Source organism: Falco punctatus (genome assembly GCF_963210335.1).
Source record: "Falco punctatus genome assembly, chromosome: 1".
NCBI classification, from domain to species: domain Eukaryota; kingdom Metazoa; phylum Chordata; class Aves; order Falconiformes; family Falconidae; genus Falco; species Falco punctatus.
The window spans coordinates 83,747,545-83,773,299 of NC_137580.1; the positions used below are offsets into that span (position 1 = coordinate 83,747,545).

At 40.5% G+C, this 25,755-nt stretch overlaps 2 protein-coding genes across 2 annotated transcripts in view; one reads left to right on the forward strand and one right to left on the reverse strand.

The window, feature by feature from the left end:
* On the forward strand, window positions 1-25,421 carry PIWIL1 (piwi like RNA-mediated gene silencing 1). The gene is made up of 21 exons (XM_080406346.1): window positions 1-674; window positions 1,291-1,374; window positions 4,817-4,967; window positions 5,709-5,834; window positions 7,998-8,212; window positions 9,299-9,420; window positions 10,065-10,145; window positions 11,065-11,265; window positions 11,639-11,750; window positions 13,930-14,050; window positions 15,281-15,398; window positions 15,566-15,680; window positions 16,691-16,878; window positions 17,485-17,557; window positions 17,887-18,087; window positions 18,376-18,479; window positions 18,962-19,032; window positions 19,566-19,719; window positions 20,608-20,733; window positions 21,852-21,999; window positions 22,729-25,421. Exons 2-21 carry the CDS (start codon window positions 1,294-1,296, stop codon window positions 22,843-22,845), a joined length of 2,625 nt encoding a protein of 874 aa, XP_080262472.1. The 5' UTR covers window positions 1-674; window positions 1,291-1,293; the 3' UTR covers window positions 22,846-25,421.
* RIMBP2 (RIMS binding protein 2) overlaps window positions 24,093-25,755 on the reverse strand; it is a 158,265-nt gene continuing 156,602 nt past the window's right edge. Inside the window, exon 28 of the mRNA XM_080404433.1 lies at window positions 24,093-25,669. Coding sequence (XP_080260559.1) covers window positions 25,481-25,669 — 189 coding nt within the window. The 3' untranslated portion in view covers window positions 24,093-25,480. The remainder of the gene's footprint in view (window positions 25,670-25,755) is intronic.

Genomic DNA, 25,755 nt, shown 5'->3' on the forward strand with positions numbered 1-25,755 from the left:
TCCTCCTCCTCCTCCTCCCCCCCGCCCGCCTGCCCGCCGCCCCGCGGAGGAACACCCCGCGGAAGCCGTCCTCCCTGCTGCGAGCGCGCCCCGTCGCTGACGCGACTCACAGGGGTTTATTTCTTGTTGCATTGCACCACCTTCTGGGTCACTTAATTTATGTTCCAAGCAGGAAGCGGGGGGAGGACGAGAGAGGTTTTGGCAGGAAAATTCTCTGCCGAAGGATCATCACGCACATCACAGACATCACGCAGGAGGCGCCAGCGGCCTCGATACAGGAGGGGGAGGGCGGCGCAGCCCGAGGAGGCGCCCGGCGGGCGGGCACGGGCGCTGTGCTGCGGAGCGCCGCGGCCGGCGCCACCCTTCGGGACTCTCCGGCAGAGCTCGGGGCTCAGGAGCCAATCGGGGGAGGGTGTGCGTTCCCGCCTTGCGCCGCTAGTGCGTGCAGCCGCGGCGGCGTGCAGCTGCCCCCGGCGCCATTACACTGAGGGGAAGAGCGGCCGCTCTGAGGTGGTTGTGGCGGCTGCTGTGTCGGGGGCCCGGCCTGCGGGCAGTGGTGGGCTGGCTGTTGACCTTCGTGGGAACAGAGTCGTGTGGAGTTGTGACGAGAACGGGCTGTTGCGTATTGCAGCAGTAGGAGCAGTAGTACCTTTGCGCCCGGGTCACAGGTTGAGGTAACACAGAGGGCCGAGCAGAGTGGGGGATGGACACGCCTCTGGGCGCGGGTTTTGGCCCCAAAAACTGCTCAAGGCTGGCAGAGAAGTTATGGCTGAGCCCACACTGAAAGGGGGGGTGGGGGGCGGGGTGCATGTGGTGACAGACAGGTCTGTGGGGCCGGTTTGCCTCATTAGGTAGCCGAACAGGTGGTAACGGTTGGCATTTGCTCTGGGTGAAGCATTCCCTGCCCCTAGGGTAATGTAACAAATTAGGTTGAGTTGAGTCTTGAGCATCACTTGAAAGTAGTATCAGTAGGCTCCGACTTATGCTTGGCTGAGGTTGCAGATCCTGCCGTGCTCTACCATTTCGTTGACTTGCTTCACAGCTTCAGAATTTGTGGTGGGTTGTGCTGGTCAGTTCAAACTTGAGTGTAAGAAGCTGTAATGCCCCCACGCTACCTGTTGTGGCTGCATTAGTTCCAAGAGCAGGACATTTTGCAGAGGAGGGTGTATTTTAGTGAACCAGCTGAAATTAAACAAGGGCAAATGCAGTGGTGCTGCTCATAATATTGTTTGGAATAAGGGTGGGGGAAGGAGAAGATTGAACACTAATGCTATAGGTGGTTTGTCTTAGAAGATGACTGGAAGAGCTAGAGCCAGAGCAAGAGGAAGACCTCCAGCACAGGAGAGTGCTATTCCTTCTGTCGGAGCTGCATCTGTAAGTTGGCTCTCCTTTAAATTTAGAGTGCAGCTAGGCTTTGGAATGTCATAGCTCAGCTACTTCCTATTTTAATATCAGGTATATATGTTAGATGTTACATATGTGTGTATATATGTGTCATGGTTTAACCCCAGCTGGCAACCAAGTACCACGCAGCCGCTTGCTCAGTTGCCCTCACCCAGAGGGATGGGGAGGAGAATCAGAAAGGAATGTAAAACTTGAGGTTTAAGATAAGAATAAAGATTCTTTCATAAAAAAGATTAAAAAAATAACGCAAGGAATTCATTCACTACTTTCCATTGGCAGGCAGGTGTTAGGCCATCCCCAGGGAAGCAGGGTTCCATCATGCGTAGCAGTTACTCAGGAAGACAAATGCCATATGTCCCCACCTTCCTTCTTCCCCCAGTTCATATACTCAGCATGACGCCGTATGGTATGGAATGCCTCTGGCTAGTTTGGGTCACCTGTCCTGGCTGTGTCCCCTCCCAATTTCCTGTGCCTCTCCTGCCCTCTCCCTGGCAGGGCCCAAGAAACTGAGAAATCCTTGATGTAGTATAAACATCACCCAGCAACAACTAAAAACATCAGTGTCCTATCAACATTGTTCTCACACCACATCCAAAACACAGCACTGCACCAGCTACTAAGAAGAAAATTAACCCAGCTGAAACCAGGGCAATATGTCATGCGTGTAGTTACATTAACTCCTTTTTATTAAGGAAATTTTTGTGTGCCTACAAACAAGTGATCTATTGTAGTACAGTTGCTATAATGGAGCTAGTGGAAATAGGTAGACATTTTCATAGCACGTTTTGTCCACTGTGATAAGTCTGCAGAGAAGCAGAACACATTAGTCTGCTGCTGCTATTAATGTATATTTGGCCAGAATCTGGTCCTTTTACTTTTAACATTAAGGACTTTCTGACTGCATTTGAGTTAGTGTTTAGGGATTATTTTGTGCATATGTGGCCTGGTCAGTCCATGGCTTGAAAATTGTTCGTACTTGTGTGTTTGTAGCTATTGCCACATACCTGGAGATTTTTTTAAAGCAGTTGCTCAAATTTGTCAGTTACTAATAATAAACTTTCATTTGAGAATGTTATTAGGTTGGAGGAGTGTTTCTATTCCATTTCTTGCCAGTGTCAGATGAGTTTAAGTCGTGATAAAAGGTAGTTTACAGGTCTGTTTCTCAAATAGTGAAATGCGTCTTGCATTAGCAGTAGCACTGATGCACCTCTTGAACCTGGAACTGAATTTATAAACCTAAGAGACATGATTACTTCAGATTTTGTCTCTTCAACATGAATAAAATTGTTAGCAGTAGTCGGGGGGTGGTATCAGTGTCCTGCTGTAGGCAAAGAGGAAACCAAAGGAAACAGTAAGGCTTAGGTACTATACAGGGACTATGCAGTCCGAGTGGATAAGAGTCTGCATCGGGTTTTTTTTTTTCCTGTTCTACCACGTAGGCTACCTGTATCTCCCTCCAAGAGGGTTAGTTCCAGAAGAGTTTCCAAAGACATGCTGAAAAGAGATTGTGAACGAGTAGGAGCGTTTATGTTAGACATTAGAAAATGAGGGCGTGCACTCTGTCTCAGGTTAAGTGAGAACATAATCTGTGCTGATGGCAGGGGAAGATTGGAAGAACTATCCATGTGTTGTAGAAGCGAACCATCCCATTATTTGACTTTTACACTGCATCGATACAGAGATGTCATAGTACACCAGGTTCTTAATACTGAGGCTTTTATCAAAAGGCATTAGTGAGGTTTAAGGAGGTCAGGGGCCTGGGGCCTGCCTTTCCTTACTAATGTCCTGACAACCCTGTGATCTTGCTGCAGGGGTAAGAAAGAGGATAGATTGGTCAGTCCTTGGCAAGTTCTTCCCGACATGGAGACTGCATCCTCCAAGGAGGATGCAGAGAAGGTGGAACTTGGCTTTTCGTAGTGGTGCATGGTGGGAAGATGAGACACAATGGACACAAACTGAAGCAAGGGTTGTTCAGATTGGACATTAAAAAAAAATGTTTTCATGATGAGGACTGTCAAGCACTGGAACACAGTGCAGAACAGCCAAGCATACTGAGGTTGTGCAGTCTGCATCCCTGGAGATGGGATAAATCTGAGCAACCTGATCAGACCTCATGATTCACTTTGCTTTGAGCAGGCGGTTGGGCTAGAGACCTCTCGAGGTTTCTTCCAGCCTGATTTATCTTGTATTTCTATGAAGAACAAGACTGTTGTTGCCCTTCCCCACACCCATACAGGGGACCCTATCCCAGCATAATCTTGCCCTTCAGTTTGTGACTTGACATGGAGCTCTGTTCTGATCCTTTAATGGATGGGAAAGGAATACAGTGAGCTCAGGATCGCAGGGCTCTGCCTAGCTGTTGGACTAGAGAATCCATGTAGGTGGCTTTACCACTTCCTTCAGGAGCAACGATGGAATATAGGTGAGGCAAAGCAGAACTGATCTTTCCTGAACTGCTTTTATGAATACTACAGGGAGCACAAAACTTGTGATAATATGCTGTTGCTGTGATAGTACTGGACTCTTGATAATTTTCACATATACTCTTTAGGGTAGTGTGCATTTGATTTTGCAGCAATGCTTATGGGTGTTTAAAGACTTCTTAGAAGGTATACTTTTGGCAGATCTTACAACATGTAAAAATAACGTGGAGAGTATAAAACCAGAGGGGCTTGCTTAGTTATTGATCTTGTGTTTAGTGTCAGAACATGCATGTGAGAACTGCAAGGTGGGTAGCAAGAGCTCTCAGAGCAAACAAGTAGAGGAACTCCAGGAATGGATTGTGGGCAGTTTGTGACATTCTGCTGTGTTGCAGGGAAAGATGGAGCCAGGCTGGCCCTCTAGCTCAGCTTTCATGATTATCCTTGACACTGGCCTCTTGCTTGCTTACGCTTGGAGAACTTGATTACTCCTGGAGGGACTAATGTGGGGTAGACTGCGATCTGGTAACATGAAACTCTGAATTGCAGGATTGCTTATGGCTGAGGGTTGTGTGTTGCAGTTCTTCTAGGCATGACACTTTTTAATATTATTTATTCACTGGACACTAAACCTACAAAAGCTGTTTTCGTAAAATAAGTAATCAGCTACTTGAAGTATCAGAGGGATTGTTAAAAATGAGAAGTCCAGAAATTTTAGTTAGAGCTGGCAAAGAGAAGATTTGCATATACTACTAGTTAAATGAATATTAACTTGCAAAAAAAATAATTCCTGAACCCTGTTATTTTGGAATTTGAAGTACAGAGTAATAACTCTACTACTTAATATAGGAAAAAAAAATTAAACTTAGGTAACTGTTACACTTGGGTGTTTGAGTGTTCTGTACTTGGTTAGTGACTTTGTTTTGCTCTACTCTTGGAAGTACGCTGTTTTTTTCAGTTGCAGTAGGAAAATCTGTCCCTAACTGTTGTAGGTTCAGGAGACTTTGCCAAGTCAGCCAACCAGCTGTCAGCACCCCCAGCAGCCAGGGATTCCTCCAGCGCTCTCAGAACCACTGGGTGGCCATGGGCAACAGAGGGTCCCTCAGCGTGTTCCAGGAGACCAGGATGGGAGAAGGCCAGAAGGTCAGAAAGAGTGAAAATGTTCGTTGCCTGTAAGAGCACATGCTTTGAAGAGAATGCGATTCAGATATTCTTTAAACTGTATTTCTAGTTTTTCTTTTCAAAATGAGATTTATTACTAAGATTTGGAAAAGTTTCCTGGATGTACCTTGTGATGATAGTATTGCCATTCTAAAGTGCAGTATAACTGAACTAGGAATTTTGAAAACTACTTCAAGTGTGCTCTACTCCATCTATACTACCTCCTCTTATCAAAATAGTTTAAAAAAATAAATTAAAAAGCAGATGGCACAACTTAACTGCATGACTACCAATAGTAAATTTCATTTTGATATTTCATTTATTTCATTGTTTTCCTTAATTCTTAATAAGGAAATTAAACTTCCTTACCTATTTCACATCACAGTGTGTTTAAACATTTCAATGCCAGCTAGAGATGAAATGGAAGATCCGTCGTCCCTGTATTTGCAGAAGAATTTACTGATTTGCAGTTTACATCTTTTTTTATTCTGGCTAGCAAGCTGCTACTAGTTAACTGTCTGTAAATCTTAGGAACTTATTATGAATTACCTGAATGTTATTTTTAAAAATAATTTATTGTGTAGCAGAAGCTGAAACTTAACGTGTCAGGATTTCTCTTAATTTTTTATATATAAGACTTTCAAAATTGAATTGTATTTAATTCTTCTTTGTATGTAAGACTTGATTTCAATTCTTTCTCTTCGTTAAATTTCAAAACAATAGGATTACAGCTTTCTGTGGGATTTCAGAAATTGTCTTTCGGAGATAGGGGTGGCCGTCACAGAGATTTCCATGACCTTGGCATAAATACTCGGCAAACCATCGAACACGTTCAAGAATCAAAAACTGGTATGTTCAGATTAGACTATGGCATATAAACAAGTTGGAATGAAAAACAGTTTTGCTTTGCTTATGCTTTTAGTATTCCCTAGAGAACAAAATAAGAAAACCTTCATTGTGTACTAGAAAAAGATAAAAGTTACTCCTGATATCTGAAGAGGAACAGTAAGATGATGTCTGACGGCAGTGCTTCAGACAGAAGTTATGTAGCATTTTAAATTGCCACTATTTAGACGTAAGTCATGATCCTTGTATGTTCCTGTTGTCTACTTCTTCAAGCAGGACTCTTGATTTGCTTCTAGAAGTTTGGTATTTAGTAGAAGGTTGGTTTTTTTTCTAGAAGTTCTGGTTTGTAACACATTGACCTAACCAAATTAGTTAAGATCGTGGAATTTGGGACATCTTCTGAAGAAATTTTTTAGTTTAAATAAAAGGTTATATTCTTCCTTCCTTGAGATGAAATCATGCATATCAAAAAAGTAAAATCAGGCAGTCATGATGGTCCTGCCTTCTTGCTAGAACACAATTATTTTTAGCGTTCAACACTGCAGGTTCTGCACCAGTGTTGTGGTTGTAGTTTAACCCCAGCTGACCACTAAGCCCCACACAGCTGCTTGCTTAGTCCCCCTACAGTGGGATGGGGGAGAGAATTGAAAGAATGAAAGTGAGAAGACTCGTGAGTTGAGATAAAGACAGTTTAATAAGTAAAGCAGAAGCTGTATGCAACCAAAGCAAAACAAGGAGTTCATTCACTGCTTCCCATCAGCAGGCAGGTGTTCACCCATCTCCAAGAGAGCAGGGCTCCAGCACATGCTAATGGTTACTTGGGAGGACAAACGCCACCACTCTGAATCCCACACCCCCCCGCCTTTCCTTTTTCTTCCCTCAGTTTATATACTCAGCATGAGGCTCGGGTATGGAATGTCCCTCTGGCTAGTGCAGGTCAGCTGTCTGACAGCTGTGTCCCCTTCCAGTTTCTCATGCCCCTCCAGCCTTCCTGCTGGCAGGGCCTGAGAAATTGAAAAGTCCTTGATTGAGTATGAATGTTACCTAACAACAACTGAACGCATCAGTCTGTTATCAACATTATTCTCATAGTAAATCCAAAACACAGGATTGTACGAGCTACTGAGAAGAAAATTAACTTTATCCCAGCTGAAATCAGGACAGTTGATAATAGTTTTGTATTGCAAGTGACTCTGTGAGACATCACAACGATATGACAGTAACTGTAGTCCACTTTTGGTTAATTAGACGATAGCTGGAGCATGCCACAGGTCCAGGAATGTCGGGGCTTAGTTCTGCTCAAGTCACTTCAGGGCAGAAGCAGTATGGTAGTTTTCATTCTCACGTGGATTTTCTTTCTAGAGCTACGCTAATGCTAGATCATGGTTTGCTGTACTTCGTAGGCAGCTGTATTGCTGGCCTCTTTATAGCTTTGTACGATTTTCTAATGTAACATACATGCTTTGTATGTGGTAGGATTTTTTTGTTTTCATTTGGGGTGTTGTATCTGAGATAGAAAAAAATGGATAATGAAAGCCAGATTAAAATGAGTGATCCATAGTTGTCTGTAGTGTATTTTTTGTATTAGACTTGTGTCTTTAAGCCTAAAAGAAATTGGAATGAGACTTGAAAAAAATGGGAAGAAATATGTTAGATACGTAAGTGATCTGGAGGTAGTTCCTGCTGTTGTGGGTTTTTTGTTTGTAAAATCTTGAAATACCACAAGAAATGTCATCTTGTCACACATGAATGAGAATGTGGTTATGTCTAGTGACTGATACTCAACTGTTACTTTCTGCATTGTGCTTATGAGTCGTACAAAGAAAGATTAATTTGTCCACAAAGGAAGTGTATGTTTTGGTGGAAATTCTCTCTAGTACCTGGTACTAACCCTTTTGGGGACAGGTTACTGTTACCTCGTTTGATGAGAGATTTTTCCTGACAACTGAAGGAACTATAAAAAACTCTGATAAGCAGGTGGGTGTCTGTAACACTGTGCCTATGTGAGCATTTCCTATAGCTTGCTGAGTCTAGAACAGTTGCAGAATGCAACGGACCTCTGATCTTTGTCTGAATGCCTTAGTACTTTAAAATTTCTCAGAGCTGTTGAATTACTATAAGCTAGTAAAATTGTGTAACTCCTGAGATGTTTGCCTCTCATTTTAGGTTCTTCAGGTGATAGGATAAAATTAACTGCAAATTACGTCCGTTTGACGTCTCGACCCCAGTGGGCTTTATATCAGTACCATGTTGGCTATAGTCCTGAGATGGAAGCGCGCCGTCTTCGATCAGCTTTGCTGTTTCAGCATGAAGAGCTAATTGGAAAGACACATGCGTTTGATGGATCAGTATTATTCCTGCCAAAAAAACTAGGGAATAAGGTGTGATACTAGAATGCTATTTATTTTTTTTATTTTGAGTTGCATTTTGTGATGCATCTTGTTTCTTACTGGTCTGGGCGAAGTTAGAATTGATGTCCCCATGAGTACATTTAAGTGGATCGGATATATTAGTATAAGCTAATTTGCTTATGTAGAGAAATTTGGTAATAAATATCTGGTTCTAATGCTTAGGTTCTGCAGACTAGAGTAATGCCCTGCACAGAAGTGGATAGTATAGAAAGTATTTTTCCTTTAATTTTCTTTCTGCTTATGTCTTTTTGTAACTTCTGTATTTTAACATCCAACATGTACTGTGTGTGTGTGGCAAGGTTTTGGTAGCTGGTGTGTGTGTGGGATGGCCCCCATGGAAAGAGGTTAGGGGCTGCCCTGTGCTGTACACAGCCATTTCGAGCCCCGGCACAGACCAAAGCTGAGCCCATCAGCAAAGCTGATGGCACCTCTGTGTATTTAAAAAAGGTGGGGGGTTGGAATGCCAGAGCAGAAGAAAATGAGGAGAAAGGAGCAGAAGAGGGGAAATGCCATGTGTACGAGTGGTAACCGCTGTCTCCCCCAACTCTGCACCTTGTGCTATTCATTGCCTCGCTGGAGGGGCTGAGTGTAACTGGTGCGTTAACAGGGCAGGGCAGAGGAGTCTGGAGTAAGTTTGAGCCTGGAAAAGGGAGAGGGGGAAGATGTTATCGCTGTGTATTTTAATGTTTATCTTATTTTTCCCCCTAGTACCTGAATCAGTAATGAAAAATATATTAATTGGCAATATATTAAATTTATTTCCTCAAGTTGAGTCTTTTCCTGCAATGTGAATTGGTAAGCCATGTTCCTGTCTTCATCTTGAATTCAGCTGCTTTGTGGATGGCCTCCATTCTAATCCTGTAGTCATCTTCACCCAAATGAATGAAGTGCTTTAAGTTACGGTTCACAGTTGTAGTTGGAAATAAAATTCCTGTTTCAGCTAAGTCTTGATTTATTAGACTCTTAATGCGCAAGTCCCATTCGATGTTAGTGGAGCAAAGTCCAGATATAGCCCTGTTTGCCTCTAGTTTTATTAACAAAACTTTGCTTTCTCAGGTTACTGAAGTGTTCAGTAGGACTCGAAATGGAGAGGATGTGAAGATAACAATCACATTGACTAATGAGTTGCCACCTACTTCACCTACCTGTCTGCAGTTTTACAACATCATTTTTAGAAGGTTTGCTGTCCAAGTTGTGTCTTCATAAGAAGTAATAATTCTAAAAATATTTGACTTAAGTTTTTCCTTTCCAAAGAGTGGACTACAAATCAATGTAACAAATCTGTATGTTGAAGCCTTTGTAGCTAACATTACTATGCGGCCAACCACATCTGGTGACGTTTTAATGTGCAGTTACATGCATATTCCTGGCACTTGTTCATGTGAATTGTGTTTATACCTTTTCCCTGAGCAAGCAGACTGACACTGGAGTGCTGTTGTAGGCGATTAGTCTTACCCTTGCCCTCTACTTGTTTCTGGATTTGCCTTTTAAAGCAGTTAGCAGTGCAGAACCTTGAGCTGGCAAATCACCTGTTTTTTTCTGCAGTCTTTCTACTTAACCTGGGTACCTGGACTGCCTGGTTCATTAGACTGCTACCTTCAGCTGGTTGGTGAAGGGTTGGGTTGTGTGCTAACTTATTCTCAACTGATTGTCATTAATGAAGTGTCCATGGCCTTTCTGAATTTAGTAATTAAAAGGTCACATTTGTGATAGTTTTTGTTCATCTGACTAGATAAACAGAGGTTGTGCAGAGGTTTGGAACCATGCATGGTTTGATAGACTGAATAATAATGGTAAATGACATCCATATTTCATCTTGCAGGCTTTTGAAGATGCTGAATTTGCAGCAGATTGGACGTAATTATTATAACCCCAGTGACCCAATCAGCATCCCTAATCACAGGTTTGGCAAAAAGGATACTTGGGTGTAGGAGGGGTGCAGGGACAAAGGATGATACTTTTACACCACTCTGGTGGTTTATCTTGTAATAAAACTATGGACTTAAAAAACTGGTATTCCTGGGAAGTACGAGACCTCATTCTCTAACTTACTTTCTTCTATGTGTAAGATCTCATTACTTGTTACCAGTGTGTGTTCTGCTATTACATTTCTACTCCAGTGTCAAGAAAACTTGCCTAAATGTCTGGAAGCCTGAGATCTCTGAATACTTGAATTCTAAAGCTTAGGAGTTTCCAGCCTTCATTCTGAAGACCATTTAATCTGCCATGTAAATTCATATCTGGCCATACCCCGCTGGATGGGTAGTTGTGGAACTCACCTATTTCTCACTGTCGCGTCTTGCCCTCATTCCCTGCCAGGATTGTGTATAATGTTACTGATGCTCCAGGCTAGCCCTAAGCCTGTTGCACAAGTTAGCAAGCTTTGAGTTTGACTGGGGCCTCATCATATGGCTGTGGTGTACTCCTTGCCTACGTAACCTGGTTGATGGAAGTAACTGGATGGTGTTCAACTAGATAAACTGTTAGTCTTGTTAAAGTGTCTTGGATACCCATAAACTTTGTATATAAGATATTTAAGACTAATAGCACCAAATGGATTTCTTAAGTTTTGGGGCATCCTTTATTTCGCTTCAGTTATATTGCTACATCGTTCAGTTAATCTCCTTTTATCTCGACTAAGGATACCTGCATGTAAAACATTTTTCATTTTGTTAACTTTCAGGAGCTTGGTTATATTTGGATAACAGCTTCTGTGTGTCTTAACAGCTTTCTGATGTCTGGGAAAGTGGATGGAAATTGCTCAGGGTGAGAATAGAGATGCTTTAAAGCACGTTAAGATTCTGTATGTTCTCTTTTGGCAGGCTGATGGTTTGGCCGGGCTTCACAAGTTCTGTCCTGCAGTATGAGGAAAGCATTATGTTATGTACAGATGTGAGCCATAAGGTTCTTCGCAGTGAAACAGTGTTGGATTTTATGTACAGTCTGTATTACCAGGTTGAAGAAGAGCAAAGATTTAGAGATGCCTGTACTAAAGAGCTGATAGGTTTAATTGTTCTTACAAAGTAAGTCTCTCTCAACTCTTGTTGTCTTAGAGAGCTGTTTATTTTTTGGGATGTTCCATGTCCTGAGCTATATAAAGAAGCATTAGAAAGCGTGAAAATGACATCATTGTCAAGCTAGCAAGCATATTGAGATGACAGTGTTTGTAAGAGCAGGGGTAGTACATACTAGTTTAGTTCTGGTTTCATTTGGTTTTCTTACAGTTTAGTTTTTAGTAGAATTGATAGCCTCGTACAGGTGAAAACTTGAAGTTACTGCTGCTGATAGGAGCAAAACTTTCAATTTCCATGGATATTACTATTAACTCATCCTGCAGTTATATTTCTTTTCTATTTAAGATCAAAAATCCCCAAACTGATTACATTGTTTATTTAGGTACAATAACAGAACATACAGAGTTGATGACATTGACTGGGATGCCAGTCCACAGTGTACCTTTAGAAAAGCAGATGGTTCTGAGATCAGCTACGTAGACTACTACAAAAGGGTATGGAAACCTAACGGTCAATGTGTGCATTATGCTTTAACTTGAAATGTTAGAGCGTTGTCAGAGGTTTACTTATGCATGGATTTGTAATTCATGTTTTTATTTAATAGAATTTTATTTTTAATGAATACTGTGTAATCTGAGGGCAGTGAGTAACCTATGCAGCATGATTCAGCATGAGTAGTGCGTCCCAATGGTTAGTCGGTCAGGCAAAAATGCTGGGAGGCCTACATGGATGAACAAGGAGCTCCTGGAAAAACTCAGAAAGGAGACATACAGAAGGTGGAAGCAGGGACAGGTAATCTGGGAGGAATATGGAGACACTGGCCCAGCATGCAGAAACGAGATTGGGAAAGCCAGAGCCCAGCTGGAATTGAATCTGGCCTGGAATGTTAAAGGCAATAGGAAGGGCTTCTATAAGTACGTAAGCAACAAAAGGAAGACTAGGGAAAATTTGACCCCACCACTGTTGTGCATGAGGCAGGGCCCCTGGTGACATAGGGTGTGGAAAAAGATGAGGTGCTGAATGCTGCCTTTGCCTCAGTCTTTACTAGAGAGATGGCCATTCAGGATTGCAGGCCCCAGAGACCAGGGAAAAGTCTGGAGCAAGGAAGACATATCATTGGTGGAAGAGAATTAGGTCAGGGAATACTTGATCAAGTCCCTGGGCCCTGGTGGATTGCACCTACAAGTAACTGAGGCACCTGGCTCATGTTGTCAGGCCACTGTCAATAATATTTGAATGATGTTGGTGATAGGGGATAAGTGCCCAATGGCTGGAGGAAATAAAAAGTCACTACTGTCTTCAGTCCTACTGGAAGTTCAAGGAGGATGACACAGGGAAATATGGGCCAGTCAGTTTCACAATGATCCCTGGGAAGGCGATGGAGCAGCTAATCCTGGAAACATTTCCAGGCATGTGAAGGACGTAGAAAGTCATGAGGAGCAGTCAGCGTGGCTTCACCAGGGGAAAGTCATGTTTGACCAACCTGATAAACTTCTGTGATGAAATGACTGGCTTAATAGATGAGGGGAAAGCAGTGGGTATTGTCTACCTGGACTTCAGTAAGGTTTTTGACACTGTCTCCTGTAGGATCCTTGTAGAGAAGCTGGTGAAGCATGGGCTGGATGAGCAGATAATGAAGTGGATTGACAGATGGCTGCATGGACAGGCCTAGAGCATGGTGATGGGTGGCACGATATGTAGCTGGAGTCCAGTAACTAGCGGTGTACCCCAGGGCTCAGTACTTTGTCCGGTCCTGTTTTAACATCTCTATTGATGATGTGGGTGATGGGCGGAGTGTACCCTCAGTAAGTTTGCTGATAATTTACTGAAGGTAGAATATATGGACAATCATCTTAAGAGAAGTTACTCTTTGATAATTTTGGTTCTTTGCAGCAAAGTTTATGGGCCTACTACTGTAATTGTGAAATCTTTCTGCCCATCAGTTTCAACTGGAAACAGGGTAGGACTTAATAAGCTAGCAGCAAAATTAATATTACCCATTCTAGTTCAGGATGGAGTTTATAAATTACAGATTTTCTCTGCCATCTTGCCTTTGCTGTGATCCTGCTTTTTTTTTTTACAAAAAATGTTAGCCTTTGAGTAGTTTCTGAGGTGTGGTTCCCTTTAAGAAAAAGGAAAAGTTGAATTATGAAGTATGTTTGTTGACTGTCAGCTTGTCACCTTTTTGTGTTTTTTTTCTTCTGAACTAAATTAGTGACTGCTAGACAGACCAACTCTTGCCAGATGCAAGGAAAGGTTGTGGGAGGCTTGAATTTCAGAAACTTCACTTGGATTCCTGTGATGCCTTGAAGTAAACTGCTCTGTGGGGTGGGAATGTTCATTACTGAACTGGAATGAGGATCGCAGTCTTGGGATGAATACTCTGGGTGGTAATTGCCTCAAGCAAGGCAGAAGCATTGCTTCTGTTGTCTTTTGCAAGTCAATAATTTGATGGCACCAACAGAGAGAATAGTGCTTCCCCATTTGGCGGCTTCTGACAAAAGGAGTTCCTTTCAAGTTAGCCATGCTAATTGAAAAAAAGTTGCTGGTTGCATTTCTTTTGGTTTTGTTTGTTTCTAGGAAAAAATACTCATTTTCTAAAGTGAGCATTATGCTTAAGAAAACTGAGTTCGTTATGAATAAACTAACATACAGTATGTATTTCTAATACAGCAATACAATCAAGAAATTACTGACTTGAACCAGCCTGTCTTGATCAGTCAGTCTAGGAGGAAGAGAGGGAGTGTGATGCCAGTACCGGTGGTGTTAATTCCCGAGCTGTGCTTCCTGACAGGTACTGTAGCGATTTTCCTGTCAAAGTTTAGTGGGTTTGTATGGCAAGGTTTTGGTAGTGGGGGCGGTATGGAGTTGGCTTCTGTAAGAACTTGCTTTCCACCCCCCACCTCTGTTCTGTGAATCACGTATTTAAGAATTTTCCTTAAAATCTGCATTCATCACAGATTTCACTCACATCAAGAAAAAAAAATTCTCCACACCAAAAACAAAATAACATCATAACAACACCAAATGGAAGTGGACAGTTTACACACAATCCTCCCCTTGTTGCTTCACCACAACAGAAATTCCCCACCATTTCACTCCTCACCCTCTAGCTGTGTTCAGTACGTGTTTTGCCTGTTACCTCTCCCTGTTACTATCTTTATCTCAACCCATAAGCTTTTTGTTGTACTTTCTCCCCCCTGTCCGGTTGAGGAAGGGAGTGACGGACGGAGCGGCTTTGGTGGGCACCTGGCCTCCAGTCAGGTTCAGCCCACTAACAAAGCATCTGTCCAACCATAATGCCTGCTGAAACTGGTGTTTTGACAGCAGCCTCTTCTCAAGTTAAGTAGGAATGTTTTGTTTGTATAAATGTGATTTTTAGAAACAAGTTTTGTAGCTAAAAGATTATGTTTACATGATGCTGAAAAGTTCCAGGGATTTTGATGTTGCATACTCTTTGCATACAATGTTTCAGCATTATTTTCTGTATAATATATATACAATATATAGAATATAAAATAGATATATATGTGATATATGAATATATATATGAATGCATATATAATATGTATTCAGAACAAAATTATTTCAGCATACAAAAATTCAGCATTATCCTACTGATACCTTGTAGTGTTTCTTGGCAGCAGAACTTCTGATGAAACAGAAGTTTGCTAAAAATTGACAATTTTGTATGATAGATAAATATATATTTTCCTCTGAGATACTGATTTTGCGCTAGCAGTACCTTTCCATCTCAGAATTGTTTTGCTAGGAATGTAAATACAGAGCTGTATATCTTGTGTAGTTTCTTCTCAAGTGCAAAAATGCAGATTTTTAAATTTTTTTTTTTCTTTTCCCAGCGCAGATGGGAATGTATGTACAGGGAGCAACTGAAAACCTTGATTACTACTGACACCACTTTATGTGTCTGCAGTACATGCATAGCTAATCTGCATGACTTACAAGTTTACTTTCTTAGTCTTTAGTCTAACTTTTACTCAGAAAAACATTTTGCTGTTAACAGGATTAACTGAGAAGATGCGTAGTGATTTTAATATGATGAAAGACTTGGCTGTTCATACACGACTGCCACCTGAGCAAAGACAATGTGAAATTGGAAAACTTATTGACTGCATCCAAAAGTATGCTACCTTGGTATCTTTTGTACTTCTTTGTCATGAAAAATCTGTAAGATAAACTTTTTTCTTGCAACAAAACTTTTGAAATCTTACTGTTTGTTTTTTTTATTTAAAAAAGTCTCAGCAAGAACATATTTCTTTGGTTTAATTTAAATCTTGTTTTTAAACAGAGATGACAGTGTTCAGAAGGAACTCCGAGACTGGGGTTTAAGCTTTGATTCTAATTTACTATCCTTTACGGGAAGAGTTGTTCAAGGAGAAAAGATCCTTCAATCAGGAGCTGTGGTAAATAAAACAACTTCTGACATCTTCTGGATCTCTCACTGATGAAGCAAGTTATTAAGGAAGGGAACACTACTTGTTGGTTTGTAAATGAAGGATTATGAGTTAAAACATTATACAAAAGTCTTTGTGCAAACAGAGGACCTACAAACTTCTGAAATTGTTCACAAGTTCTGTATAGAAACCCCTGAAGATTTTTTCTGACTTGCATTACAATAGTGTCTCCCTTGCAAAACAGTTCCTCTGTGTAAACAAAGTAATTTCAGATACACAAACTAGGAGACTAGGGATGTTTCTGACTGGTTCCCATTTATTAAAATATGAACGTCTTCAAATGAAAAGCCACTAATTATTTCAGTATCAGTAGACAGACCACATACAGTATCTGTTCACTCAAAGGTGGGGTGACTCTTCGGTATGAGTAACTTAGATTTCAATTAAGTCATAAAAGATATGCCATAAAATTAAATTATGCCATAAACCAACATATATTTGCTCTGTAGTAGAGATCTTTTGTTTGTTTTGAATGGTTGCTAGATGGAAAAGGGCATTTTACAGTATCATCATCTGTATATCTGTGTATTTGGTAAAGCCTTTTTTATTCTTGTTATTGAAAAGGCCTGATATCTTCTTTATAATAGTACTTTTCTTTTTCTCAAGCAGTTACCTTGTTAAAAATAAAAATGTGAAAAATAAGTCAATACATAAACAGCTGTGTCTTCGCTGCATAGGTTTTGTGCTACAAATAGTAACAAGTTACCTGGGCTAAAAATTCTACGTATCTTTGCATAATTATGAATGAAACATTTGAAGAGTGTAGGATTTCTTGAAAGGGCTAGATAAAGCTTATTTTAAAGTAGGGACAGTAGCAGTAAAGGAACAGCTGAAAATAAAGTCATTTGTTCTAGGCAGAAGTGTTACAGTCTGTTCTTGATGTGTATCTGGAAGTAGTTGTGGTATAGCTTCTTTACTAGGATGCTGATTTTTCTTTCTCTGCCATCTCTTATTTGCAGTTTGATTACAATCCTCAGTTTGCGGATTGGTCGAAGGAGACTAGGGGAACTCCTTTAATCTGCGCAAAGCCTCTGGACAACTGGTTATTAGTATACACACGGCGCAACTGTGATGTTGCTAATACACTACTTCAGAATCTGTTTAAAGTCACACCATCTATGGGAATCAAAATGAACAAGGCAACCATGTAAGTCTCTTTAGAAAGCTGATGGAAAAATTATTTTATACATACTAAGGTGTATCTGTTAGCATGCTTGGGCTTGTACATGAGGAGATAGTGTAGTATGTCACACTGCAGATTTCTGTGAGATTTTTAATAAAACAAGTTACTTTCAGTCCCAGGCAAAAACAATTTGCATGCTGACTTCCTTACTTGTGCTTTTATTTGTGAGAGCTTTCCCTGGGGGTCAAAGCGTGCCAAACCCAAACAGTATTAGACATACGGTCATTGAGGAAAGCCTTCTCAAGCAGAGCCATATCTATTTAATACAAGGAGTGTGTGTTTTCTTGCTGACTTCAGATGTGTTCTGATTAGTTCTCGTTGCATATATCATTCTTTGAGTACCTGTGCTTGCTTTTCACTTTGAATTTAATTGCTTTTGGAAGACTTTAATTTGAGGATGATTCCTCTTAATCCTCAAAATGTGTAAATATTGAATGTTTATTAATAGCTCTAAATGTGACAGTTCATACAGCACTGATGCATAATGAGCATTTATGTTTTTGCTGAAGTTTCAGTAGCAGTTAGTTGGTTTTTTTTTTTTCTGTACATATTTTTTCCTTTCCTTTTCAGGATTGAAGTAGATGATAGAACAGAAGCTTATTTAAGGGCTTTACAGCAAAGTATTACCCCCCACACAAACATAGTATGTATTTGAATCCATAATTTCAAATCTTGTTAATCTCTGTAACTGGTGTTTTTAAGACTGGTGGGATTCATTCTCAGAAATGAAACTTTTGGCTCCTGAGTTATCTACTACATGCCTACTCATACTGCTATTCAAACCCTGGGCTAACTATGGGTATCGTTCTGGAAAAGTCTTTGTACTTGGCTCTGAAGTATGGACACTGACACTTTTCAGCTGTTCTTGCACTGTGAACGCTTGAATTTCTCTTGAGCATAAGAAACTTTTCCTATAGAACTACAACTGTTATGCAAATGTCAGTATGCAGCTGCTTCTTTTTTTCTTTAAAGGCAGTTTGTGTCTTGTCCAGTTCCCGAAAGGATAAATATGATGCTATCAAGAAATACTTATGTACGGATTGTCCCATTCCAAGTCAGTGTGTGATTGCTCGCACTTTAAGCAAGCCTCAGACTGCTATGGCCATAGCAACGAAAATTGCCTTACAAATGAACTGTAAAATGGGTGGAGAACTTTGGAGCGTTGAGATTCCAGTAAGTAATATCTTTTTAAAATGGTAACTGTGTTCTTTTGAGCCTTATTTAAAAGCAAGCCTTTCCCCCCGCCCCCCAAAAAATTGCTTGTTCTTTGTGTGGTTTGTTTTGTGCTGGTGAGAAGAGGCATGAAGTGAAATACGACATAAGGAGACGTCTAATTAAAGAATTGTCCTGGAACTGTACCACTTATGTCAGGGTCTTATTACACTATAGGACGGAGTTGATAGGTGCTTCGGCATGTCTTTATGTACTGATAATGTGTGTTCTGTATTGATTCCTTTTAAGTTGAAACAGGTGATGGTTGTGGGAATTGATTGTTACCATGACACTTTATCTGGAAAGCCGTCGATTGCAGGATTTGTTGCTAGCCTGAATCAAACAATGACACGGTAAGATTTGAATGCCAAAGAAACATCTTGACTTCGCTGAGAAGTAGCTTGAATGCGGTGGGCCATCATGAGAATGTCCAAACTGATTTACTGAATGTTGTTAATAACTATATATTGTGTGGGTTTTTTTCCACTGCATCCCTTAAGGAACAGCCTTGCCCTCCTTCCACAGTGCTTGGGAGAGGGGACAGAAGGTGGGGCAAGGTCTGGGATGAATGGAGGGCATCAGGCTTTTCTGCTCTGTGAGTTGACTTGTGTGAGTGTTCTGATGGAGAGGAACTGCACGTGGTGCTAAGGCTTTTGTCTTACCACAGGGGCTTCTTCGCAAGGGAAACAGTCTCACAGTACGCTAACTCTTGCTTCACTGCATTGACCCACAGTACCCATAAAGACTTAAGTGGTTGTAGCCATTTAAAAAATAAATTCACTGAAGTAAGCCTGGGAAATGCTTTGAAGGTCATCTTTCATCATGTTCTTCACAGGTGGTTCTCCCGCTGTGCTGTTCAAGGTCGTGGGCAAGAACTTGTGGATGGGCTCAAAGCCTGCTTGCAAAGTAAGGGAAGGCTTTCTGCTTTTGTTGAGTCAGATCAAAGCAATGACCCTTCAGCTTCCTCAAAACATGCCTCAGCTGTGTTGAGGGGCAGTGTTACCAACCTTGCATTTAGATAAAAACAGATCAAAATTACAGTTGTAAATACTGCTGAAAATCAATGGCTTTTTTGTCTACATTCTCTTATTGGTTCCCATATTTCTTAACAATAATTAATACTTATCAATGCGCCTCAAAGAATGTTTTAAAGGAGACAGATTTAAAGGATGACAGCTCCTTCCTGTGAGAGCGGCCAGCACCAGCGGAGTAGATAATCTTAGGTTCTTTCTTTTTCTGTTGGTGCACTGCTAAACCAGTATACTTTTTGCAGGTAACATTTGTGTATCATGATACATACCTCTTTCAGGTGACTGACAGACTTGACCTTATGTTTAAAAACTCCTACTGCTGTTTTTCCAGTAATAAAAATCCATTTATGTTTTGGTATAAATTGTCATTGTAGCCAACAGCTTTTATGCTTTTGATTTTTTTTAAAGCTGCTCTAAGAGACTGGTTCAAGTGGAATAAGTATTTGCCCTCTCGTATTATTGTGTATCGTGATGGAGTAGGAGATGGACAACTAAATACTGTGGTTAATTATGAAGTTCCTCAATTTTTGGATTGCCTGAAGAGTGTTGGTAAAGACTACAGGTAAGTGTTTCCACCAACCCTCTTTTTCATACTGCAAGGGGAGTACAGGCTGAGATACAAAGAGTGGTTACAGATGAAGATGTTGTCGTCTTTTCATCCTTACTTATTTTTACTTGAGCTCAAATAATTGCTTTTATGGCGACTGGTTACATTATTTGAGATACCTAACTTATAATAGGAACAGCTGTTAGTACATGCACCACGTGAGTACTCAATACGCACACGTATACACCTGTATACTTTAGGCATTCTTGATGCATGTGGTGAACTGGTGGAAAAAGCTGGTTACTGTTGCATGTCTCTGGTAGGCCCATTTAGTTCTTTCCACTTTGGAAAGGACTGTCTGCTGTCCAGTCACTTACGTTCTGCAGTTTTCAACATTGCTTTAAAACTTAGCAGCTGCAGTGACTTGGTTTCTTAATCTGCTCTGAAAAACAAGAATATTTCCTGACGCCACAGGCAAGCAGAGCACAAAACAAGTTACAGCAAGTAGAAGTTGAAGTGCTTACTACTTCTGTTTAGCTTCTATAAATGGCTTGCTCTTTACCAAAAATACTGTTAAAACGCCGTGTTATCTGTATAAAAAGATGAGGTAGAGAACAGATCTGTGTTTAGAAGATCTCCTTTTGGTCGTCATTGTGTCTCTCTTAATTAAAGTTGGATTGGTGAGAAATAGCATCAAAGTTGCACCTGAAACTAAAAATTTAAAGTTACGATTTTCTGTTTAAATCAATGAGTGAAGACTTACACATGAAATTAATGCCCTGGAGAACTCTAAATTAATTGGTTTTAATTTGAAGCTCTACAGAATCTGTTCCTGAAGAACTCTTAGTGCATTTTTTCTGGATACATTTATGGTTTTTTTCTTTTCTTGGTGTTTTATTTTAGTCCGAGACTTACCGTGATAGTTGTGAAGAAACGAGTGCATACCAGGTTCTTCGCACATTGTGGTGGAGCAACTATAAACCCACCCCCTGGTACTGTTGTTGACGTGGTGGTTACCAGACCGGAGTGGTAAGTTAGTGTAGAAGTAACACTTCTGTTTGCTGGCAGCCTGATAATAAAGGAAATATATCTGATATTAAACTGATTGTGGGATCAAGCAGAAGAATACTTTCCACACTGGTGGCCTTTTGAAAAAGAAATTGTTGTGAACGTGTAGGTGAAAGAAATGGACAAGCTTAGCTTTTACAAATTTGCTATGCAGTATTTCGTGGTTTCAATGTGCAGTATTTGTATATGTTTAGAGTATTCCATACCCTTTAAGTAAGCGTGTGTGTGTGTGTTTCACTTTTTGGGGTTCCTTTTTTGATTTTTAAAGGTTTAGTACCAAATGAGTGTCTGTGGATAGGATTGCCCAGCTGTCCTTTACCTGAAATTTAAACTCTGGCTGGTTTACTTCTGGCATTGCATATAAATCTTGTTACTTTGTGAGGGTGCATTTTATGAGCAAGTGCTGGAAGTATTCTTGGGTGGTTGGGAAGTCACTAGAAGAAGGTTCGGAATTGTACAGTTATGGGTGTGAGTAAAACATGTACACAGATCTCATTGATGTCACTCGCTTGCTGTTGGCATTGAGCAGTTTTGCATGCTGCGCTCTGTGATGCTCGGGGTCAGGTACGCGGGAAACGAGAAGCTGATTCAGTACATGATGGAAGGTTTGACTTTGGTCAAGGAAGGCTGGAGTGCGTAGGGAGCAGCGCAGTCATCTGTGGCAGCACAGGTCCGATAGTTTCGCCTTTCTCTCTTGTATTTTGCCAACTTGCTGCAGGTGTTCCAGGTGCTGCAATAGGTGACAGACATCCGAACATGGCTTGGGTGCTAGAGTAAACGAGGGGCATCAGTTCAGTATGTGTCCAGGGTGGTTATCGTGCTGTATATGTATATGATGAATGGTTAGGGTCTTTGTCGTTGTAAGACTTTTTCCATATAATAAGACCATTTACATTCTTCCAGATCTTCCGGCCTTTCAGAAAGAAAGAAAACTGATTATGTTGTGACCACAGCACAGGCATCCTTTTGGGTTTTACTCAGTATGCTTAAGTAAGACAAATCCGTGGGGGTCTGCAGTTTTCCAAGAAAAGCAGCCCTTCCTGTATCGGAATTCTGAGGGTTTCTTTTTCCTGTTACAGGTATGATTTCTTTATTGTGAGCCAAGCAGTGAAAAACGGTTGTGTTGCACCCACTCATTATAATGTAATTTATGACACTAGCAAGCTGAAACCAGATCACGTACAACGTTTAACATACAAGCTTTGCCACATGTACTACAACTGGTCGGTAAGTATTTTTTCTGGGAAATTAGAATATTTTTCTAAGATTGCACATCTTCATGCAGTAACAACCCAAACAACACCTTACAACACCCACGCAGATCCAAAAAGCGTGCAAGTACACCTCTTGACCTACGGGGTAGTTTGAGAGCTCGACGTTTTATAATCACAGTCCTTCTGAAGTCTGAAGATAAAAGTAATATTTATTCTCACTGGAAAATACTCGTTATTTTAAGTATTAGTCCCAAATTCTGTCTCAGAAGCAAAACTGAAATGATTATTTGTTACCTGCAGAAATGCTCACTTCTTTGTGTGGAGATGGAACGGTGTTCCTCCCATTTCAGCTGAGACTTCTTCTGTTGCATGCCGAGATCAGCATGCCATCGCCTCACAACGAGACGTGCTTTAGATTTGTTAGTTCAGTAATCATAAATACTTCACGTGACTTACCCACGTCCCACCTTCTGTGAGATCCAGCATCAAATGTAAACCTGCATAAGAAGCTTTTTTGGCGCGAGGAGGGGGATGGAGTTGGGAAGCTTTTTGCTTCTATAAAGCATGTTTTTTTTAATGCGTTCAGGGTATGTAATGTTGTTTTGACAAATTGGCATAAACTACAGGGAATAAGAATTTTCCGTGTATCCAGACTTTTGAATTCCAGGACTGTCTTTGTTACAGTGAATGCATACTTGTTGCAATGACTTGAAAATAAATTATTTTTTTTTTTCTTCTGCAGGGTGTTATCAGAGTACCTGCTCCGTGCCAGTATGCTCATAAACTGGCTTTCCTTGTTGGTCAGAGTATTCACAGAGAGCCAAACCTGTTGCTTTCAGACAGACTTTACTATCTTTGAAGCTGAGTTACAAGCTACAAAAAATAATGTAGTTCCTTTCTAGGAAATGTGGAACTGTCTGGGGTTTTGGTTTTGTTTTTTCTTAAAGAGACGTGCATGGGAGAATGAGTATCTGCAGTTGTGAAACACTGTCATTGTAGCAGGAAAAAGCTAAAGTTGGCAGATCTGCATTTTGCATAGGTCTCTGCTTGCTATAAAACCTACATAATTTCTTACTATTTTATAGTACTGATTTATGAAAGTGTTTCTGGGATTCTTCATGAAAGATTATCAGTTGTTCTTTTACAGGTTTGAGGTTTCACACAGAATTATTTTCAGCATACAAGACACATAGTTATGTGGAGCAAAATCCAAGCTTCTCCAGTAGCACATCACACTTTTAATTTTCAAAATGCAATTGTTGCCTCCTTGGTTTTGTTAGCTGTTAAGATAAGGGCAGCATTTTTTATCCTGAAATATTTCATATTGCAAAAAAAGGTTGTTGGACCTTTTTTTATCAGGCGCAGAGACACAGGCAGCGCCTAGCAAACAGTTTGGATTAGTGCTGGTTTCTTTAACTAACTTGTTGCAAACCTTGTTCCTTTTCTTTGTGAGATTTAAATAAAGTGGTTGCTGTAGTCCTTGCTCACCTGATCGTGTTAGGTGTCTTTGCTTATATACTTCAAGACTGGGCTCTGGGCATACAACCTGACATAACACTAGTGTATCTTTCCAACCATTTCTTACCTCTGGAAACCCCCCAGACTCGTGTTTAGATACACCTTTATTCTACAGTAAACTTCAGCAGCTGACAGCTCTGAAGAATGAGGGAGCTCTGTAACTTGTATTCAGTTCAGTTTTTTTCCTCTCCTAGGCTGCGAAAGCATTTCCACATTAAATTTGTAATGAAGAAGGACTTGGGAGGTTATGGCAAATACTTTGTGCTTTCAGCTTTCCCTATTTTGTATTTCTTCTGGTTACTATCACTTACATTATACGTGTTCTGGCTATTTGTTCTGATCTGGTTGGTATCGTTTGAGGTCAACAGAAAAGGAGCTTTTGCAGCTGCTTCCTCTCATCAGCTATGGAAAGGTAGGAAATGGTCACTGTGGGCTGTTCCTTCTCCGCATGGGTGCAGGGTTGGAGCACGCAGCTTTAGGAACAGCTCCCTGGGTGTGTATCTTACCTGTGGTGCCTAATCCTTTAGAAAGGGAGGGAAGGCAAACACAATAATCAAGCAGCTGATACAGTAGTTCCATGAAACATACTGCACTCTACAAAATATCAAATTATTTATTTATATAAAATATAATACACAACAGTTGTACACATGCACACACCCACACAGTACTTTACCACAACTTTAGGCCAGTTACTTAATTAAATGTTACCTAGCACACGGTATCTTACAGTAATTTACATTATTACCTGAAGACACAATGGGGAAGCTTTGATCATTCATCTATAAACCTTCCGTAAATTACAAAAAGAAAGGCAGTCTGAAAAGTATGTATAAACAGTAAAAACAATTTACAAATGGACAAGAATTACAAAATAGTAACACAGCCAATGACTGCCATCAATGTATTCTTTTTCTTGAGATGCCAATATTGCAATTAATATTTCATTATCACCTGTTGCAGCCTTTTTACTGGCTACAGCTTGTGTACGTTACATGTATCTTGATTCTGACATCAGCAATATGAAAATGCCTTTTAACTTAGGACTGTACCTCCACAGGAAAAAAGGAGGGGGAGTAAAGGTTTTTCATTGTGGGTTTTTTGTGGTGTTTTTCATTTTTTTTTTCCTGGTAATTTGGAACAGTGAGCCAGGAACTCCAAAACTGGAGGCTGTGTAGTTGAAACCGGGTGAGTCTCTGGTAACTTACACTGTGTCTGATTTCAGTTGAGGAAGAATGTTGACAAAAGAAATCGATACAAGGGGTTTGGTTGGGGGAGGGGAGAAGCAAACCAAAAAAAACCAAAAAAAAACCACACCAACAAAAATAAAGCATTTTGCACAGCACTTTCAAACTCCCAGGAGTTACATCAGACATTGAATGGAGTTGGTAACATAGTACTTGGTCTTAAATTACCATGTTTTAGGGAAGATGAAGACAGTTGAATACACAGTAACATACGAAGTATACGCTGTATATTTATTAAACAGTACAAATCATTGTGCATTAATAAGGCAAAACATCAAGGCTGATTAAACTAGGAGTTTCAAGACCATTTTTGTTTACGATTTTAGATGTAGGGGGAAGATCTCTCTGAACTAGGAATCAATGAATAGAGTTTTCTTCCCCCCACTGATGGTAAAAGGAGACTAAAGGCTGAGATTTATCCCATGGAGTTGCAGGTGTTGAGTTGACTTCAAATAAAACCATGTTTCTTCTGGTCTTAATCCCACAAAATTTTTTGTTTTTTTTTCTTTTTAAAGAAAAAAATATTTGCAACAACAAATCCACTTCCTTTTTTCTTGCTGTTTTGATTAAGCAATTCACATGATTCTATTGATGTCAGAGTTAAAAATGCAAAGGTTTGGTAAAGTTGTACTGCGTAGTCATGAAAGCCCTAGTTTTGACTTTTTTTTTTTTTTAAAAAAAAAAATTACACAGACTGGAAGCGTTACAGGTTGTCCAGGAGTACATGAATCATTTCACTGCACCAAGCTTTTTCAGCAGTTTCTTGCCTTTGGAAAGCAGCCCCTTTTTCTTTTTCGAGGACATATCCCTGCCTCTCCCGGGACTACCAGAACCCATAGGTGACGTAGGTGACCCAGAATGGAGATGAACTGTGGGGGATGGTGCTCTCCGTGATGTACCTGTATTCTCAGGAGGAACCTATTAGGTACATTGTTATAATTTATTGAATGTTTGAAAGCTTAAAAGCTGTTATCATCAAGAAAGTTGGTAACATCACTTGTCAC

Bases quoted from the DNA above. Each gene is read 5' to 3' on its own strand.
- PIWIL1 (XM_080406346.1), top strand. From the start codon at position 1,294: ATGACTGGAAGAGCTAGAGCCAGAGCAAGAGGAAGACCTCCAGCACAG. The intron at 16,879-17,484 runs GTAAGTCTCTTT...TTTCCTTTTCAG, and splicing joins AAAATGAACAAGGCAACCAT to GATTGAAGTAGATGATAGAA. The intron at 22,000-22,728 runs GTAAGTATTTTT...TTTCTTCTGCAG, and splicing joins ACATGTACTACAACTGGTCG to GGTGTTATCAGAGTACCTGC.